This window comes from Platalea leucorodia (assembly GCF_965183815.1).
Source record: "Platalea leucorodia genome assembly, chromosome: 2".
NCBI classification, from domain to species: domain Eukaryota; kingdom Metazoa; phylum Chordata; class Aves; order Pelecaniformes; family Threskiornithidae; genus Platalea; species Platalea leucorodia.
The window spans coordinates 128,705,214-128,724,817 of NC_138824.1; the positions used below are offsets into that span (position 1 = coordinate 128,705,214).

The 19,604-nt window shown below is 37.6% G+C and overlaps 1 protein-coding gene across 2 annotated transcripts in view; it reads left to right on the top strand.

The window, feature by feature from the left end:
* STXBP5L (syntaxin binding protein 5L) overlaps positions 1-19,604 on the top strand; it is a gene marked incomplete at both ends in the record, with an annotated part of 204,450 nt that overhangs the window by 65,816 nt on the left and 119,030 nt on the right. For both annotated transcript variants that reach the window (XM_082331864.1, XM_082331865.1), the window contains 2 exons: positions 8,281-8,362; positions 10,191-10,291. In XM_082331864.1, coding sequence (XP_082187990.1) covers positions 8,281-8,362; positions 10,191-10,291 — 183 coding nt within the window. The remainder of the gene's footprint in view (positions 1-8,280; positions 8,363-10,190; positions 10,292-19,604) is intronic.

A 19,604-nucleotide genomic window follows, 5' to 3' on the forward strand; every position in this document is an offset into this window, starting at 1 on the left:
AGAATCTCTGCTAAGGCACATGGGGGACAGGGAGGTGATTTGAGACAGCCAGCACGGCTTCACCAAGGGCAAGTCCTGCCTCACCAGCCTGGTGGCCTTCTGTGATGGAGTGACTGCATCAGCGGACAAGGAAAGAGCTACGGATGTCATCTCTCTGGACTTCTGTAAGGCCTTTGACACGGTCCCCCACAGTATCCTTCTCTCTAAATTGGAAGGATATGGATTTGATGGGCGGACTGTTCAGTGGATACCAAACTGGCTGGATGGTCGCATCCAGAGGGTAGTGGTCAATGGCTTGATGTCAGTGCAATACCTGGCATGAAGAATTAGCCAGTACTGTGCAGTACCTGGCATGAAGAATTAGCCAGAAGTAATCAGGGTAACTGTTAATTATTGTAACACCACTGAACAAAGAAGTTTTTCTTCCCCCTATCTGTATTAGCCAAAATAGATGGTGAAACATTTTCAGATAAGGCAACATTCTTTAATCATCTGTTCTCATCTCCTACAGACTACAGAATTGGCCATAGGACCTTCATCACCTTATTCCTATTCTAGTGATTGGGTCTGGAAGTAGCATTTAGGAAAACATGCGGTCTTGTTTTAAAGATTTCCAGTAATGGCTCATTGCTGTCTCTGTTTAAAAGAGAAAATGCAATGTGTATTCTCAAGCTCTGTCATGACATGGATGAGGGATTAATATATTATTTTAGTCATATAACTTTTCCATAGCAACTACAGGAAGAATTAATATTTGGGAAAATGTCTTTTTATTTTTAGATACATTTAGTTCGACAGGTCTTTTGACCTTTTTTTAAAAAGACTTACTATGTGATCACTTTTCATTCTGTCTTCTGTTGCCACCAGTTGTTCTTCATAACTGGCAGCTATGAAGAAAAGCAGCACCTTGTGATCACTGTTACAAATTGCTAAAAATTCAGTGGCCACTTAAAGAAATCTGTGCTGTAGGAAAATATGAGGAGTCTTAAGTTTTGATCTTATCTGGAGTTTATATAGTGTTCTATTTTTTGCTTGAATAGCACAAACAAAACTTCCTAAAACCTTCTCTAAACCCGTTATCAACAAATTCGGTGGTAGAGCGTACAAGCAGGGATAACACAAATATTAACGCAACATTCGCACTTAACTTTTAAATGCAGTAGGTTTTAGTATCAAATCATTGTAGACTGTTGCATTTGTTATCAGTAACTGTACATGCGGTAACCTGCATGTGTTATGTGTGTTCTGGGTGTACAGATATACATGGAGCAGATACTGTGTTAAATATTAATATCTGAAGGCTGAGAAAAAAGAAATTAAAAATGGCTGAGTTAAAGCTACCTGTATGATTTCTTTTGTAAGAGAGAGTATGTTAGATTGCCATCTGTGCCCAGTGCATACAGATGGCTAGCAAATGGTATAATTTGCGTAGTCCTCTTAAAGGCAGTAAATTGAATAAAATGCAGTTGTGTTATCAGGTTTTTTATCTATATCTCTGTATGTCGTTGTTCAGGCTCTTGGTTATGTTAAAGTGACTTTCTGGCTTTAGGATGTTCCAAAATACACAGCCGTCTCATTTGTGGCTCAGTTTAGTTTTCCATAACCTCCAGTGTACGTTAGGACAAGAGTATTATTCGCTCCCAGCTTATTCTCTCTGTAGCTTTTTACCAGATGCGTTTGTAAACAAGCTTTACAGATGTGCTCCTCCTCCTGTTCCCACATTTGTCATGCCTTTGACTAAACTCGTGTCTGCAGTTATAAATTTCTCTGAAACAATGGCTCCTGTGAATATAATCAGTGCGCTCCACACTCAAGTCTACAGATTTCAGTTTTCACTTGTTGTTGCCTTTCTTGTTTTTATCTGTATGTATCGGTGAGCTTGCTGAGGTTTATGGCTACCTGACAAAAAAAAAAAAAAGAGGAAGCCCACTGTAAATGCAGACTCTTAATGTTGTTTGTTACTGCTGCAAGAAGTACAACCTCAAAATATAAAGCTTTCAGGGCGGCTGCCTGGCAATGTGGAGCTTTTACAGACTAGTAGCTAAATGGCTCCTTTTTTGGAGGTGAATTTAGAGCTAGATGGTTTCTGTTAATTATTATATGTGTGTGTATATATATGCATACACAAATGGAAATTGAAAATTATTGATATTCCACAAATGGAATATGAAATTATTCACTGACGTGTTATGTGCAAAACATTGCTAGAGTCATTACCTCTGAGTATCTGCTTTTCACAATTTGGTATTTCAGGTTTAGGGTTGATTGAGTTCAATCACATGGTGACTGTATTTGTATTCTGTTTCTGGAACAGATGATTCCCAAAATGACAAATATCTTGGAACGTAGTCTCACAAAGAGATGAAAACATGTAGCCCTATAAGTGTTGGTAATGCTTGTGGTATCTGTAGATATTTTGGGAAATAAAATAGCTTCTAAATTCATAGGAATCAAAAAATTGTGAATAGTGTTGATGTGAATTTGCATTTTACTTGAATTAAGTGGTCATATTTTTCATAGCATTCATTCAGCAATCCAACTGTAGTCTATATATAGACTTGCCATTAAATACAAGCTATCTGTAAGTGCTTTAATACGGAAGAAATCAAAGTTGCCAAAAGCAAATTTTTCAGCCTGTATATCATAATGGATATTTAACTGTTCCTGAGATCAACTCTTTTGTAATTTGGATGCATGAACAGAGAAATCTATGTCAAGAAAAATAAACAAGATAAAGGTCATTGTAGACCAAAAGCTCACACTTTTGGTGAAAAAGTTTGTCTGTATTTATAAAACACGGCACGTTTAGCATCCTAAGAGAGCAGCCAAGCACAGCAGTATTTCACCTTTTCATAGTGGAGGGGAAAAAAAGAAGAGCTCTTTATTTAAATAACTGAATGAACTCAAGACATAATGAAGCTCATTGTAAAACTGATTCCTTCTATGTTTAAAACAAAAAAACCACTACAAGTTATTGTTTAATGAAGCAGCATCCAGTGAATCCACAGCAAATAGAAGACTATAAAGCTAGGATTAGGTTGCGTGTCCTTTTTAAGGAATTCAATGAGCTCAACTACATGTAGTTAATAGAATGAAACTTTGGGGGGGGGGGGGGGGATGTGCTTATTTTTTGCAAAGCAATGGAGAAATCTCAAAACCCATAAACAATATGATTTCCCGATTTGCTAAGGTAACTAAGAGGTGTCACACACACATATCTTAAAAAATATATTGAATTTAAGGAATAATAAAATGCCGTATATGTTTCTACATTGTATTAAAGAAACCATTACCAAGACGATGTGTGGCTCTGGTTTTGATGCTTGAAAGAGGTTGAGAACAGATTCTAAAATGTGTAGAAAAAGACATAAGGAATATTCAAGAGCTAACAAAACTGCTGTGTGACGTGAGAATGAAGGAGCTCAGGGTTTTTTGGTTTTATTTATGCAGGAGATGGGTAAGATACAGCGTGATCACAGTTTCAAAGCAGGAAACTTCTGCTAATAGAAAGTTATTTAATTTAGCATAGAAAGGAATAATGAGATCCAAAGGCTTGAAACTGAAGCCAAATGTATTGATTCTACATATAGCATGACATTCTTAATAGCCAGGATAACTAAACGCTCCAGCAATATACTTGAGAAATCATGGGTTCTCTGCTGTTTGAAATCTTTAAATGAAGATAAAATATCTCATGGAAAAAGGAAAAAAACCCTCAGTTTGAAGCCCATTTGAAGTACAAAACCTAGGACTCTGGCATTAATTTGTACCAGAATATGCACTCTCCTTAGCAGGCAGAAAATTAATGTATATGAGACTTATAGAAATTCCGCGAAGGACCTGTAAAACTATGTATTCCAGGAACTGAAAGTAGCTGTGTTCAGAACTGCAGATCTAGGTGATGAAGATAATGTTTTCATAATTGTTATCTTTTGACAAAATCCATCCTGTGACACAGATACAACTGAGTAATCTTCTGGTTGTTTTAGTTGGTTAGTGGTATGGTTGAATCCTTTGAGCATTCTGTTACTTAATTATTTATTTAAATGCATTGGTGCTTTTTAAACTGATAAATCACTCAACTCGGTGGAATAGATCTTCTGTGAGAAAAAGCTGTCCTATATTCAAGTTACACGCTAAATCAATTTTCCAGTTGGTTTATATAATGGAGTAACACCAGCCCACAAGCATCTGCTCTTAGGGTGCTGCATATTCCTACTCAATCATGTACCAGTCAGTGTGGATCAGATGACAGGACTCCTTCAAGCAGCGATGCTACTTCTGCAGCACCCCACAATTCCCAAATGTTTTAAAGGGGAGGCTATAAATGGGGTTGCCCATTTCTGTGTGTGTCTTTTAATAAAACTGTGGATGTGAGACCATGGTTTCTGCTTAATAATCATAACCCCTTACATCAGTGTTCATTTCTGTACATAGATTGTTATTAGTCATGGGAGAAGTTAGTTACGTAGTCGGAAAAAATTAGAGTTGCTTATTTACATAGCTTGGTGTCATTTTCTTCTACGGAAGAGTTTTGGTTTTGAAAAAGGTGCCATATGTAATGTGACAGTTTTTACTTGACAGGGGATATTTGTTAGCTGCTTGGCATGCCTTGGCAGGAGCTCCTTTATGATACCGTGTCTTCAGTTCCTCTGCCTTGCACGGAGGAACGAACCAGACTGCAGTCCTGGGTTTCAGATTAAGTCTTTTTTGCAATAACACTTGGCTCTGACACTGCTAAAGAATCACCCATCTTAATGAAGAAAAACATGTCTTACCTCTGAACGTTCTGGTCCTAAGAAGTTAAATACCTGCTGCAGGTAACAGTGGTCTCAACTCCAGGAGCCAGTTCTAAACTATCTGCACTTTTGGTTCTCAGTGAACACACAAGACTTTAAAGCCTTTAATTCCATTAGTACTAGCCTCTGAGAAGAACAAGAGACATCAGATCTGTATGTATCATATATTAAAAATGAGTCATGGAATAAGAAAGTTGTGGGATGCTGTGGAAAGTACGATCATGCTTATGAGAAGCTTTGCCCATTGATACCTCTCCTGTGTATGTAATTATTCACGGGCAACTTTGGTTTCCAGTAAAACATATAGGCATGTGCTTTGACATAAGGCATTCAAGATACAGTGAATGTGGATATAACATGAGAATATCACATAAATACTAACTGATCTTTATACAAGTGACCAAAAGGATTTGGAGAGAAATTCTGAATCAGATTGTAATATCAGGAAATGGAAATGTTCTTCAACTTGTGATGGAATGGCCCAAGACATGAGAGTGTAAATTCTTTGTGAATAACGTATTATGCTGTCATGGAAGACTGCATCTTGGAAGCTGTATTCAAGTACTTAAAATTAGGCATCCTAACAACTGATTTTTTTCTGTCCCCCCCATAACGATAAGCTTTGGCATAACAGGATGTTGAAATACTCCGTGTAAAACTGTTGCATGCAAGTGAATACTGAGCAAAGTATCCTATTTCACACATACAGATCTTAAAACCAGGATTAAATGTTGGTTTCAGAAAGAACATTTCTCTGTTAGAATGTTATTACTCTCACACTTTCACTGCTTGATGCACATAATTCTGATTCTACTTGTTTCAGCCTGGATCCCAACAGACATCCAGACTTAGTTTTCATCTTTTTCCCTTTTATGTATAAATCAGGATAATCTGGCATGTCTGTGAAGGCCCCTGGGAGATCCAACATTCTGGTAATAGAGAGAAGATAGTGACTGGCTTTTGTCCTTGAAACCCATGATGTCTACTTTGAGGTATTCAGATGTATCCGTATTAGTCCTCCCTCTTAATACCTTCAGAGATATTCCACTCTCCCTGATAGCAGCGTCATTATTTAATAAAAAAGCAAAAGTAAAATAATAAATGCAGTCCAAAGCCTGTACTATAGCTACTTCTGCTGTATGTCCTAGTAGAGTACACTGGTATGAAAAGATTTGCTAAGTTAGTACTCCTCCATGCTTGGCAGCAAAGCACAGAAGTTGCAGAAGACGGGCTGAAGTGCCAAGAACATGTGCCAAGTCATCATATCTCTTCAGCTCCTTCTGCTGGACCTCACCACAGCTCCCAGAATGTTTGAAAACCACCATCAGTCAGTGATAATGCTGCTATTTAAGCATCAGTCCTTACTTCAGGGCAATTGGCCAGACTAAAGCAGATGGCACAATTTCTCTCTCATTTTAGTAATTTGAAGTATTTCAGGGTGAACACTTATGCAAATGAATGTGAATTATTGGAGAGTGCTTTGTTTGTTTGGGATACGCCAAATGAAATAATCTACTTTGTTAGGTTGTTTCCTAGAAAACTGACTTAGCATGATACTGATGCTGAAGGGTGACAGCCGCTTAATCAGGGCAATGCTAGTGTAATTTTCATTAAGGACAATCATTAGCTAGTGCCATGTATTTATACTGAATATAAAGCTCAAGTTAAAGGGAAAACACTTATCTGTTAAAACTTCCACTCCGTTTGAAATCCCCAGTGGGTTGGTGGGTGGGTTGGTTGGTTTTGGCTGCAGTCTTGCTTCCTCTCACCTTACAACGCGTAGTGGGGAAATATAAGGGGGGAAATATAAGGGGGAGTATAAGAAAAGAGTGCCACAAGCAGTCATTCAAAATGGACCAAAGGCTTACCATCGACCCTTAAAATGTATCCTGGACTACCATGTATCTTTATTGTCCATTTTAAATAGGATTTTTAAATGATGTACAGTTTTTTATTATTTTATTGGTTATGATTGTATTCAGGACTACAGTTTGAGAACAAGTGGCAGAGTTACTTAGTTTTTTTCTCTACCTTGCTGTCCTATAATGTAGTCATGATATTTTATATACAGTTCTTCATCTGTAGATACCGGTATGCTGCGATCACTGTCAAAGGAGATATTGTATTCTTTTGTTAAAACCCTGTCTATTTCCAGTTTACAAGTAGGGAAATGAAGGCACAGGGAAGAAAAGATACTTTTTTTTCCCCTAAGGTTATCCAGTAGACCAGTTGGCAAAGTCAGAAGTAGAGCTCAGGTCTCTCAAGGTCAGTGGTCTCCATTAAACTGCTTGTTTAACAATTGGAAAAGTAAGTAATTAATACTTTAAAGTTTTAACTCTCAAATTTGCTAATCTATGGACTTTACTTCCCCGAGGCCAATTTTAGAATAGTTTACTGCAACTCTCTTCACCTGTAAAAGGGGAAGTAAAGATTCTGACATTTGCCTGCAGTATAGGTAGATGGTTGGAATATTTGTTCAGGATTGTCAAATATGCTAATATGATCATATATAACAAGTAGATAGGACTTTATGTTGTAAAATCTTGTTTCTGATCATAATCTTGGTGTTTTAAATACATCTGGGAGTGTTTCACCTGTTTCATGCAACATGGTTGTTAAGAATATATTTCATATTCCTCTCTTCTTTTGTTTTACTTTTTATCTTCAGTGATTTTCTGGAACAGCAGTTTCTTGTTAAAGTCTCTGACTCAGACGGGAAAGGTCACCATCTAAGCTAGGGAGATGGCAATTCAGCGTGCAGAGAGAAAGACCCAAAGAGAACAGACAGAAAGCTGCATTCGTGATATATCTGGACAACAAGATATTGCTGCAAAGCAGCATGTCGATGTGGATTCCAAGTGAACTGGCTGGGTTGGCAGAAGCAGTGTAACTGTGGTTTCGCTCAGACTGGGGATTGGACTAGGGAATGTAGTTCGTAGCTAGACTTGGGTAACTGCACGGCACTGCGTTGTGCTTGTGTTGATGAGACAGAGAGCAATAGTTACACGTGAGCTTTTATGTAAGCGTGAAATGACTCACTCCAAAAAGCATTTTCTCAGAATTAAAAGAGAAAGCCTGCTACAGAACTGTGTTACTGACCTTAGTCCTAAATTATTAATTTTATAATCTCATTGATAAGTACAAAAATCTGATACGTTCATGTGTTATGTGAACCCATAATGTATAAAAAGAAATTTAAGATGCATCCTGCTGAATTTTTGTGTTAATTCATGTACTTTATTTCACAGGCAAAAAAAACAGGCAAGAACAGATCGCTCACAATTGCGTGTGATTCAGCCTGATGATGTTGGTACTTTAATTAGAACGGTGGAAAGTCAGCATGAATTCTTTTGTTTTACAGAAAGCAAGAAGAATTGAGGTTAATTAAAGGTTAATTAGAGTTTAATTGGTAGTTCTTTTTTTTTCCTCTTTACTTCTGGTGATAACAGGAATGTTAGAATCCTTGACTTTGATGCAACAGATTGGGCAGGCCTGGTGTTGATTGCTACTGCCAACATGAAAGTGGTGCTGCAGTCCTACAGCTCCAGTTCTTAATCAATGAGGTAAGGACCTATTTACTCAGATTCGTCCATATAAATTCAGTTGAATAAGTCAATTTGTATATTGTAATTGAGTGATATGACTTTTCACATTGGCAAATTGTGCCAGTAAGTAAATGGCCTACATCCAGAGGACGTTCACCGTACAGTCTTTTAAAAGACTATTTATGGGACTGTACATGGGGAAAAGTATTACCTTCATATACATCAGTATAAAGTACTGAACAAAAGGCAGTCAATATATGAATGTGTGCAGGTAGATGTAAAATCCATTAAATTACTAAATATGCTGCACAGTCCTGTTTCAAATAGAAATTAATAAATGAGCTAAATCTTTCTATGGAAAGATATTGATGGTTACTGGCTGAAAGCTCAATAGTTGGGGATATGCTACTACTTGAAGCAAGGAAAAGCAGTTGTAGGGGTCATCAATCAAACCAGCATGCTTAGTCTTTGTGAAAGGTTTGTCAAAATCAAGTTTAGACAACATGAAGAAATGGTGACAGATTATAGCTCGCTCTGTGCAGAAGATCTCTGGAGATGGTAATAGGCAAGAAGACTTTCTGGAGCATATAAATCTGTGGTTTTTTTTTTTTCTAGAACACCATAACTTGGCCAAATTATAAGCTAGTCGTAGTTCAGTTTTAATTAGTTTTCTCCCGTGATATAAGGAAACACTTTTGACAGTTTCAAGTCTTCTTTCTAAGCATGGAGATCTTAGAGCTCCTCGAGGAAAGAGTTTTAGTTTTGTTGTTTTTTAAACCTGGGAAATTTATTTTTTTTTTCTACACCTGTTTGGAGAAAGTACCTGAGCCACAGAAACTGAGGAGGGAGAAATGAAACTTTAGAAACAATCAGTCCCATGGAATTCTTTAGAGGAAGGCAGGGGTGAAAACAGGGAGGCTAAGGTTTGAATCAATGTTCTTTCTTTTCATTAGATGACCAGCAGAACCCCTAATACATAGGATTAATTTGATTTCTGTGGTGGAGATTCTCTCTTGACATTGGTCCAAACTCTTTGGGAGATGAGAATTAAAGCATGGATTACAATGTATTAGAGAAGTCTCACCTTCATAAATTTCATTTGCATATGTCAACATTGAAAAGAACAGTTGCTACAATTAGGAAGGAAATCCAAGATGCAAAAAGAGAAGTTTATTGGTCAGTCATAGTTGGTATGAAGTGATCTTTCAGTTACATCCTCACCCTTCCTCAAAATAAAGCCCTGCCTTCTGTTTGGCCAATATCTAGTGCCTCTCTGCCACGGTTATACACAGGGATAGATCCTTTGTACTAGACCTGATCTGAGGTGTAAATGTAGTAAACCACTGCGGCAGCAGTAGAGTGCTTCCTCTGCAGTCCATATTCTCATGGCGTCACTGTTCCATGGTGAGAAATATAGTAGGAAGGAGGTAGAATAAGTTCACTTCAAGCTGTCCAGGCAGATAGAGGTCTGGACCTTGGAAGATGTCCATTTTTGGGGCACCAGAAGCAGAAGCGGTCTTTAGAGTATTTCTGATCCGTGATACTCTGTCCTTTTGTCTACATCTATTAGTACTTCCTAGGTCCTCTCCCCCTGCTACCTGTCCCTACTTTCCTATCTGCGTCTTCTTCTCACAGTTCCACTTTTGAATTTCATGTTGTTGATATGACCACTAAACTGTGCTTGGCACTGTTGCTTGTGTGTGTGCGCGCTAATTCCTTTTTCCTTTAGTTATATCCTTCACGCTCACCTTTTTAAGTAAGCGTTGTCTGTCCTCCTTTTCTTTCATCTCTATGCTTATGTGGAAATACATGAGAGTTCACATGCTGTATTTTGTGTCTGTTCTAGGGTGCTTTGGTCAGTGCAAGTGCAGATGATGCACTTCATTTGTGGAATCTCCGACAGAAACGACCAGCTATCCTACATTCTCTGAAATTTAACAGAGAAAGGTAAGACTATATGAAACAAAAAAAATCTCATTAAAAAAACCCACCAAACTTACTTTCTGGATTTCTAATAACACACGCTTACTAGTTTGCCTTTCTAAAGGGGGATATAGTTTTGCCTTGGAATGTTTTCTTCCATTGTTTGAGTCTTGTGTCCACAGAACAAAAAATGCACTTTCTCTTTCTGCAGGCTTCTCGGAACTAGAAATTTTTTTTCTCTTTGTCCTGGTTTCAGCTGGGATAGAGTTAATTTTCTTGTTGGTAGCTGGTATGGGGCTGTGTTTTGGGTTTAGGATGAGAACAATGTCGAGGATACACTGACGTTTTGTTCTTGCTAAGTAGTTGCTAAATGGCGCTCACAGTGGTAAAGGACTTTTCAGCTTCCCCTGCTCTGCCGGGGGCACAAGAAGCTGGGAGGGGGCACAGCCAGGACAGCTGGCCCAGACTGGCCAAGGGGCTATTCCATACCATGTGACGTCATGCTCAGTATATATATACTGGGGAGCTAGCCGGGGGAGGGGGCAACGATCGCTGCTTGGGGGACGGGCTGGCCATCGGTCGGAGGGTGGTGAGCAATTGTAGTGTATCGTTTGCTTTGTATTACTATTGTACTATTATTACTTGTTATTATTATTATTGTTATTATTATTATTACTGTTCTATTTTTATTTTACTTTAGTTATTAAACTGTTCTTATCTCAACCCACGAGTTTTCTCCCTTTTACCCTTCTGATTCTCTCCCCCATCCCACTGGTGGGGAGTGAGCGAGCGGCTGCGTGGTGCTTAGTTGCTGGCTGGGGTTAAACCACGACACTCTTTTTTGTCAAAATGTTTCTCGTTTTACCTTCTATTTCCATGAACCAGTGTGAACAGTAGTGTGTTTGTTTTTCTTAAGACCAGACACAAGCACTGTGGTCCTTTAGGCTGATCTGTTGTTCAGTACTAGCCAGAGTACCTCAGCTGGCTGTATCAGGGAAATAATTCTTCTCTCTACCTTGAAAGGCTTTTATTTTTGTAAAATATTGGAAGTTTAGCAGAAATAAATTGTGAATTTGGGAAACTATGGTAAATGTCAAATGAATCAGAGACTATTTTTCTAAATTTATCAGTACCAAATTGTAGAAATCCCTACTGAAAATAGATTAAATGAGTGGTTGTAATTTTCAAACTCAAACAGAAGCTGAGCACTTTACTTGTCTGACTAAATACAGATTAAAACCTGCTACAGTGTTATGGCGCTTGAATGCTACACTTTTATTAGTATTTGGAAAAAGTTCCATGTTTCTATTAAGGAATTAGGTCAGTAGTCAGAAGAACAAGCTTCAGTGCATAAATGAAGCAGTTGGTTTTTTGTGAGTCCTTGAGCGATAGTTATTCTGTACTTCACCTTTGGGATGGATTTTTTTGAAAGTACATAGTATGGTTTTGACTGGAAGTTTAAGTGATATTGTAATTCTCTTAGTATATACATTCAATGTTTCTGGAGGTGCAGCAACTTCTTTGATATATTTATATATTTGCTTGTGCAGTGGTGAAAGCTATCAGTACTTTACCAGAGCTATGAAGTAAATAGGCTCATCAAAGCTTTAGGTGCTGCAAATCTGAAAATTATTATGGAAATAGACTTTTTCTTTGTTGTTCATTATTCAGATACATATCATGTTTGCACTTAAATGTCACCAAGTTGCAAGTTTTGTTGTGGGAAGTACTACATATAATATACATCCTAATTCCAAAGAGTTTATAACTTCTAGCAAAAGTATATCAAGTGGTTTGGGACTGCATGAGGGAAGATGAAAAAGAAAAATTATATGTACATTTGCTAGGTGCTTCTGGACAGTAAGTCATCTTTTTACATATGTTGAAATATTTGAATCTTGGTATTCTCATCAAGTAGGAACATTATCCGCAATGTGTCAGTGATAAATCTAAATATTGTAGAAGTTGTTCCGGTACATCTAGGTCTAGCTCTCCCAGCCAGCAACCTTCCGTACAACCTAAGGAATCAATACTTACAAGAATGCGGCGTCTGTTCACCTGTTATTTCTCTTCAGAGAGACTAGCATGGTATCTTGGTCAGAATTTTATCAGAATTTCTTGATAAAATAAACTCACACACCTGTGGGCTTTGCTAAGAGCAAAACATTTGTCATCACATTTACCTAAATTTTTTTTTTGCTTCCGACAGCCTAAAACATTGGCTAAAATATTTGGAAGCAAGTTTTTTGGAATACTGGAAACCTTTACATAAAAAAAAAAAATTGTGTAATGACATTTTTGAACTGAGGTTTAAAAAGAATCTGAGGATGTAGTTATTTGTAACAAATGCATAGCTAGCTATACTGCCTTTTTTCAAAGTCTAGTAAGTTGTGAGTAAAAAAAAAGATACTGTTAGTTCTTTTATGCATATTTTAAGTAACTGGTACAATCACTGCCATTTAAATAATTTTTGTTAGCACATCAAAGGCTATGAGAAAAATATCCTGATACACTACTATATAATATTGTCAAAGAAGTAAGTCCAGTTTTAAATTTAAAAAGAGTTTTCAATAAGTATGAAGAAATGACTTTGTAGGCAGTTCTTTTCTTCTCAGGGTTCTCTAGCACTGCCCTAAGTTTTTGGTTTGTTGTATTCAAGCACTTGGCTCTAGAATGAAATATCTTCATTTTAATTATTTTTTCTTTTAACATACATATCAATTAATTTCAAATCATCTAACTTTCAAATTTCTAAGCTTGGTAACACATTTAGTATGTAAAATTCAACATAAGCCTCTGGGCAAGTAGCAAAAAGGTAAGGCTTTTCGGGTTTTACCCTCATTAACCCTCTCATTAATTTGGAACATTTCTCTGTATATATGCCTAGCAGAGTTAAGTTTGAAAGAGAGCTTCCATTTTTTTTCTGAATATATTTTTTGTGTTAGAGCACAGAAGTTATGAATTATGTGATGCTCAGAGAACCAGCAAATAATGGTTGCCTTAGCTATAAGAAATTTATGGCAAAATGGATATAAGGGGAATTTGGGAGGCTGACAAAGCAATAAGATCAAAATTGATTTTCTTCAAGAAATTGAAAGGTCTGTCTTCCAAAAATTAATGTCTTCTTCACTGTTGGAACAGTTAAAAAAAATTTTATTTTCATCCTCTCCTCTCTCTTGCAGGGGTAGGTTAAGGGGAGGCAAGATTCATACTGAAGAGAGAAAGATTTTTTTCTTTTGTCTTGTTTTAAGTTTGTGACCTAAAGAATGAGCTCGTTTAGGTGTTTCTTAAATGGGGAGAAATGCTTGTTGGCAGAGAGTAGGTTTTAAAATACTGATGCATGTTTTCAGGAAGCAGTAAGGTATTGAAAAAGGCCATACTGAGAAGCATTTAGACAGTCAAAGGCTAGTTCTTAAAAGAACACTGTTTATAACTTAATTTCATTTTAGATTTAGACAGCTTTTACAGAGCCAAACATGTAATTATTCAGATGCAGTTTACCTATGGAAACCGAGCATGTTGCTGCTTCAGATTTTCTTATTTGCATGTCTCTCTTGAGGGTTTATAAAAATTGTAATTTTATTCATACAGTACATTTGTCTCCTTGATGTGCAGTTTCATTTAGATTTTTTTTTCCTGAACAATTGGCAGATTTACTTCATGAAGTGATGGAATATAATGCACTTTTTCTTACAATTCTAATATTTCATCTGCTTGAGATGAGGAAGATCATTGTATTAGTCCAGATTCTTGATTAATTTGACTTCAATTAATTCACTTTCATGTAGAATGAGTTTATTCTGCGTTTTTAAAATATTTGATGCATGAACCGTACAGCTGTTAGATTCTGTTAGATGGATGAATGCTACTTAAGTCTTTGGCTATTACTCCATGTGCCAGTCTTCATATTGTTGAACGGTTTAATTTGCCATTTGCTTCTGTTTCTTGACATTTAACAATGCAGGATAACGGACTAAAATCTGCTCTTAGCAGTGTTTATGTATATGTTTATGCAACTGCTTGAGTCAAATTTCCCCAAGCATATACATATATTCCCTCCCACAAGTCAAAACCATGTTTGTCCTTTTCTTCGGATGTTGTTACATAGATGTAAAGAGCAAAGAACTCTTAAATACAAACACAAATCTTGTTTGTAAATAGATTTGCAGCACACTGCTTATCTTTCACTTATGTAGCATTCAGTAATTAAGACACTGAATGGTTTATGAATAATACTTCACCAACGAAATGCCTTTTTGTAGCCATTAAGTCATAGTTTGCAACGTCTCCAGATTTATTTTTTTCTTCTTCTGACCTATTGTTAAACTAATTTGCCTTTTGTGAGGGATTTTATATGGTATGTTCTTGGTGACAAGCTGGCTCCTAGAATGCTGTAGCACTGCGCAAATGATTTTGGGATATGCTGATGCAACATTAACAATATTAACTTGTCTCTGATAATTCACTGCTGCTTTACTAAGTGTCTCTTTGGAGCAAGTGTAGAAGCAACACTGAAGAATGAGACATAACGGCAAACTGATATTTTCGGTCTACAGTGTAATGCCCAGGACTTTTTAGCAAATTATATGGTTTTGCCCTGCATCAAAATATAACATTATCATCTTAAATGTCCATTTTCATAATTGGAATGTAATACAATGCATTCAGAACCTTCAAGAAAATATAAATGTAAGCAATGTGTTTCAGTGCTCGGCCCCATACCCAGAGCTCTAACGATAACATGGTTACTCAGAGACATGCTTGACAGTAGCTTATGGTTGATAATATACGATTTACTGTTCCGTTTACAAAGAGGAAGCACAGGTACAACTCTTTAACCTCTGGAAACACTCCATAAGAATCTCTTCAGTACTTTTGAAGGATCACATTATGGTGATGTTCCTTACGTTAGTCCCTCCTTTTCCTTCTCTGATGTCATAGGAGATGCCAGATTCATCTTCAGTAGGCATTTTAGGCAAAATAAATAACTCTGCTACTGGAACTAGACACTGTCTCCATCTGCTGCAAAGAACATTAGGAACAAGGTAAACCACTGAAAGCTATTATAGGCCTTATATTTATTTTTTTTTAATATAGTCAGAGCAGACTTCAGCAAGTATAGCTTTAAATATACAACAGCTTACATAGTTTTCCTGTTTAAGATTAGTGCAACTGGGATAGCAAAACCCAGCAGATTACAGTGTGCAATCCAGGCCCTTTAAGCCTGCGTGCATTAGTTTCATGTATAAACACGGTTCATCTCCTGTTACTCTGAAGCTGAGCTAGTTCTGTTGTGCTGACTGACATGGGGGATAGCCCTCCTCCTCTTCTTTTAGCCAGTGGTGACTGGTGTTACACGTGAGCCGACAGCACTACGACGGTTTATCCACTGACTTATACCCGCCATGCATGAGCACAGTGTACCTGTTCTGTTGGGTCTTGAAATCCATGTGCATGCACTGATGCCGTAACAGTGCAAAATCTGTATAACAGGCTTTGGGGGCTGTGATCTGTAACGCTTTCTTCAGTGCTAAGGGTATGCTGGCACAGAGGAAGAGGAGCCTTTTAAGTGGGTGACCTTTAGAGCAGTGATCTCAGTTAGCTCTAACTTACCGTTAATTAGAAACTTGACTCTTACATCTGAGATTTTGCGGTATTTGAACAAGGTGATTCAGAGCATTACTGCAATGCTTGGAAGCAAAGAAGAAAAATAGATATTTTTGGATCTGGTGACCTTTCTTTTCTGTATTGGTCTATATTTTTTCCTGAGAGCAGCTATATCTTTGTCTATCTGTCTTGCTGTATCGTTGCAGGATTTTGTGTCCTGTGTTGTTGAGAGTTCACCTCATCAAAATGACAGCAAGAGGCTATTGAATGAATGCTGGTGACCAGCTGTGCAGTCTCAGCAGTACCTGTAGCTGTTTACTTGTGTGTCAGGGACTTGTGAGTTACTAAAATTAGATTATCTCTCTGTCTCATTGGCTGTTCAAGGAACTGAATTCCTATGCTAGCTTGCCTGCTCATAAATGAGCCTCCTGGTTAATACTGTATATCTGCAAACTCTGTATTGTTTATGTACTTCCAAATTACTCAAAGGTCTGTCATCAAGCGTGAAAGTAGTTAATAGGCTCAGTGCAGTTGCACAGCCATGCTATACCACAAAACAGATTCTGATTACGTGGTGTGGTGCAGCATTTAGCTGTTCAAAAGAACCACAGAATTCAAATACAAAGCAATATTTCACCATACAATCCTGTCTACGTTTTACAATGAGAGACAGTTTGTGGAAAGGATTTAAACTTTCTCAGGCTGATGATGGAAAAAACGGAAGAAAGCAAAAGAAGCCATTCTGTTGATTGATTGGCATTTGCTTCCACTTCTTGAAGAAGTTTTTACAAAACTTTCTTGTGCAGATTCTTTTTTTTTGTTGTTGTTGTCTTATGAAGCGTATTACCAGCTGTGAAGACAGCACACACCTCAAACATGTAAGATAAATGTGCGTGGCCTGGTATCGCGTCAGCGTTTGTCACTTTTGAAAGAATGATGCTCAGGGATTTTAGTAACCAATTAATGTTGTTTGCAAGCAGATATTGAGCTTGGAAAGATTCCTGAAGCTCATAAAGGACGCCTCTGGCCTATAGGGCTGTGCCTTTAGTACTGCAGGGCAGGAAAGTGAACTTTGTCAAAATGTCACTTCAGAAAGACAAAAGACTGTGTACAAAGTTTCTCCAGCGAGACTGACCCAAATCGTGTTCATGTATTTACACCTCTGCCTTCTCTGTTTAAAAAAAATCCAACCTACAACATTACATTATTTTTTCAGGTCTTACATCACATTATGGCAAATTTAGTAGTACACTTGACCTGTAGGATTAATGAGAGCCTTAAGCTTGTCCTGGAAAGGTGGTATGCAACCTAGTTGACATTATGAATGTCTTGGTCATAAAAAGAAGTCTAGCACAAGCATTTTGGGTTTTTTTCTTCAGCACGCATTAGCTAAACAATCATCAAAGAGCAAAAATACAAAGCATAGAGTAGCTTGTGGATACCAAGAATCAGCAATTTTGATTTGATAGATTTATGAGATTATGCAGTTCCACTAAAGTAGAATGAAAATTCATGTGATCCCTAAGATTTTCTTTTTAATAGATCTTAAATATGTGGGCCTTTTAGTGGATTGGAGCTGAAGGGACCTCCTCAGTCTAGTTCTGTCCAGCTGCATACCAGACAACTCATATACCTTCTTTTATACGATGAACAAGCTGACTATGTTTTGCATCAAGAGATGCTGGTCCCTTATGATCCCAGTAAGAAAGGCACTCAGACTCCGTAAGGTATCATTGAATATGCTATTTATTAGAGCTAGCACTGTAAAGAATGAGAGAATAGAATAGATAATCTTATATCCCTGTAGATGCTGGGAACCCCGAGTTGTGCATCATCAAACAGGCCTCCAGTCAGCAGGCTGTGCAGACCCCATCCATAGATAGGGTTATCCCGTTTGGGTCATTCAAGTTATTATAGGATTTTCTCATAAGAAAACAACTGTATTCGTTATTTCTACTGTCAAACAGAAAGGACGTTCACACTAAAACTTCCTGCCGCACTGTTAGATAAAGGCAAGGCCGCAGGGGTGGTGCAGTCGCCAAGCGGGAGCTGCCTGCAGGCTGCTCTGCGTGAAGGAGCTGGGAGCGTTCATCCTGCAGCCAAGGGGGATGTGCAGCACAACGCAGCCTGAAGGCCACGCTGTACCTGCGGCCCAGCGCAGCACAGGCTTGCCCCGCTCGGGGTAGCTGCTCTGTGGAGCATTAACTCCTCCAGATGCAACGGTCTGCCAGTCAGGGTCGCGACACTGCTATATAACTATTCAAGCTTAAGTCCACTACTCCTCCTATTAGGGAAAATTGCTGCATGCTAATTCCATCCTTCTGATGGCAAGAAACCTTCTGGCTTCAAGACTAAATTTATTTTGATGGCCCTTTTATTCCCATTTATTATGATATTCTGGTATCCACATTGTCATGCATTTAAAATATTTTGTCTCTCTTCTTTAAACTGCTCATTCATATCCATTCACAACCTGCTTTTTTTCTTTTTTTCTTCACTACAAACATCAAAATTCTGTGTTTTCCTTTATAAATTTGTGTCTTCGTTCCCTTTTCTTTTCTTTGGCCTTTCTTCTATCAGTTCTGGCTGAGCTGATGATTAGACAAGGAAACATATTCTAGATAGGGTCCCATCTGTGCTGTGGACATTGACATTACCATTTTCTTTTGTAATCTCTGCAGGAATATATTTACTGATGCATACTGTAATAACATCTTCCTTTTACGTGGCTTCATCTTATCAGTGCTTGTGGTCTTGCTGTGATTGACTAACACACCCGTCACACTTCTTCGCTGGTGTATAGCTAGCTAGCTGGGAATGCGCTGCTTTCTAGTGCAATCCTTTACGAGTGGAAGCAAAGCAAGACAAGCGAAATTGAAATTATCTTTTTCTATCACTTCTGTATCATGAGTTCCAACCCTAAAATGGAAGTTCTTATTCTTTGAAGTTTGAGGCCTTGCACTTTGCGTTTTAAATTTCACTCCATTTCTTGTACTCTGCTTGTGCAGATTGTCCTTCCTCTCTAGTATTGTGTCCCTAAGAGGTTTCATTAGTATTAGTACCAAGATCACTTATGAAATTACAAGATCAGCTGTAAAACTATTACTTGAGAATCTCCCAAATATCCAGGAAAATGTTGCCTTTTCAGTAAAATCAAGTGGAAAATAGACATTAAACCCAGAGTTTTATAGCGATGGTTTTTATAAATGCTGTATTTAGTTTTGACATATGCTAGATTTCCTACAATTGGAATATTCTGGAATAGCCTACCTTTGGTAAACCTACCTTCCCTATTTTACCATAACTTTTCAAAATTTGTCCTTTTGAAACTCAAAACCTTAGTTAGTGTATATTTTTAAGTATATTTGAGCAATTGGTAATAACACTAGAGTCATAACAGCATAGAGTACAACATGGCTTAACTTTATTGCTATTGGTTTCAATTTTTTTGTGCTTACATTCTTGGGTGGGATTTATAACGCAACCTGAGTTGGTGTCACTGCAGAGAAAGTTCTGCAAGAACTTCAGATCGGTAGTTTAAAACTAGTTTGGTTTCTCTGTGCTTAAATTGCACCAGGATAGATGTTACTCTAAAATAATTACTAGAGAAATCTGTTTGTTGCCATTTCCAGGAATATCTAGACCCTACAATTATTAGCAATACTTGTTTTCTAATCTGTACATGATGTAATAAACCCTCTTCTAATTACAGAAGTCCTGGCCATATTTT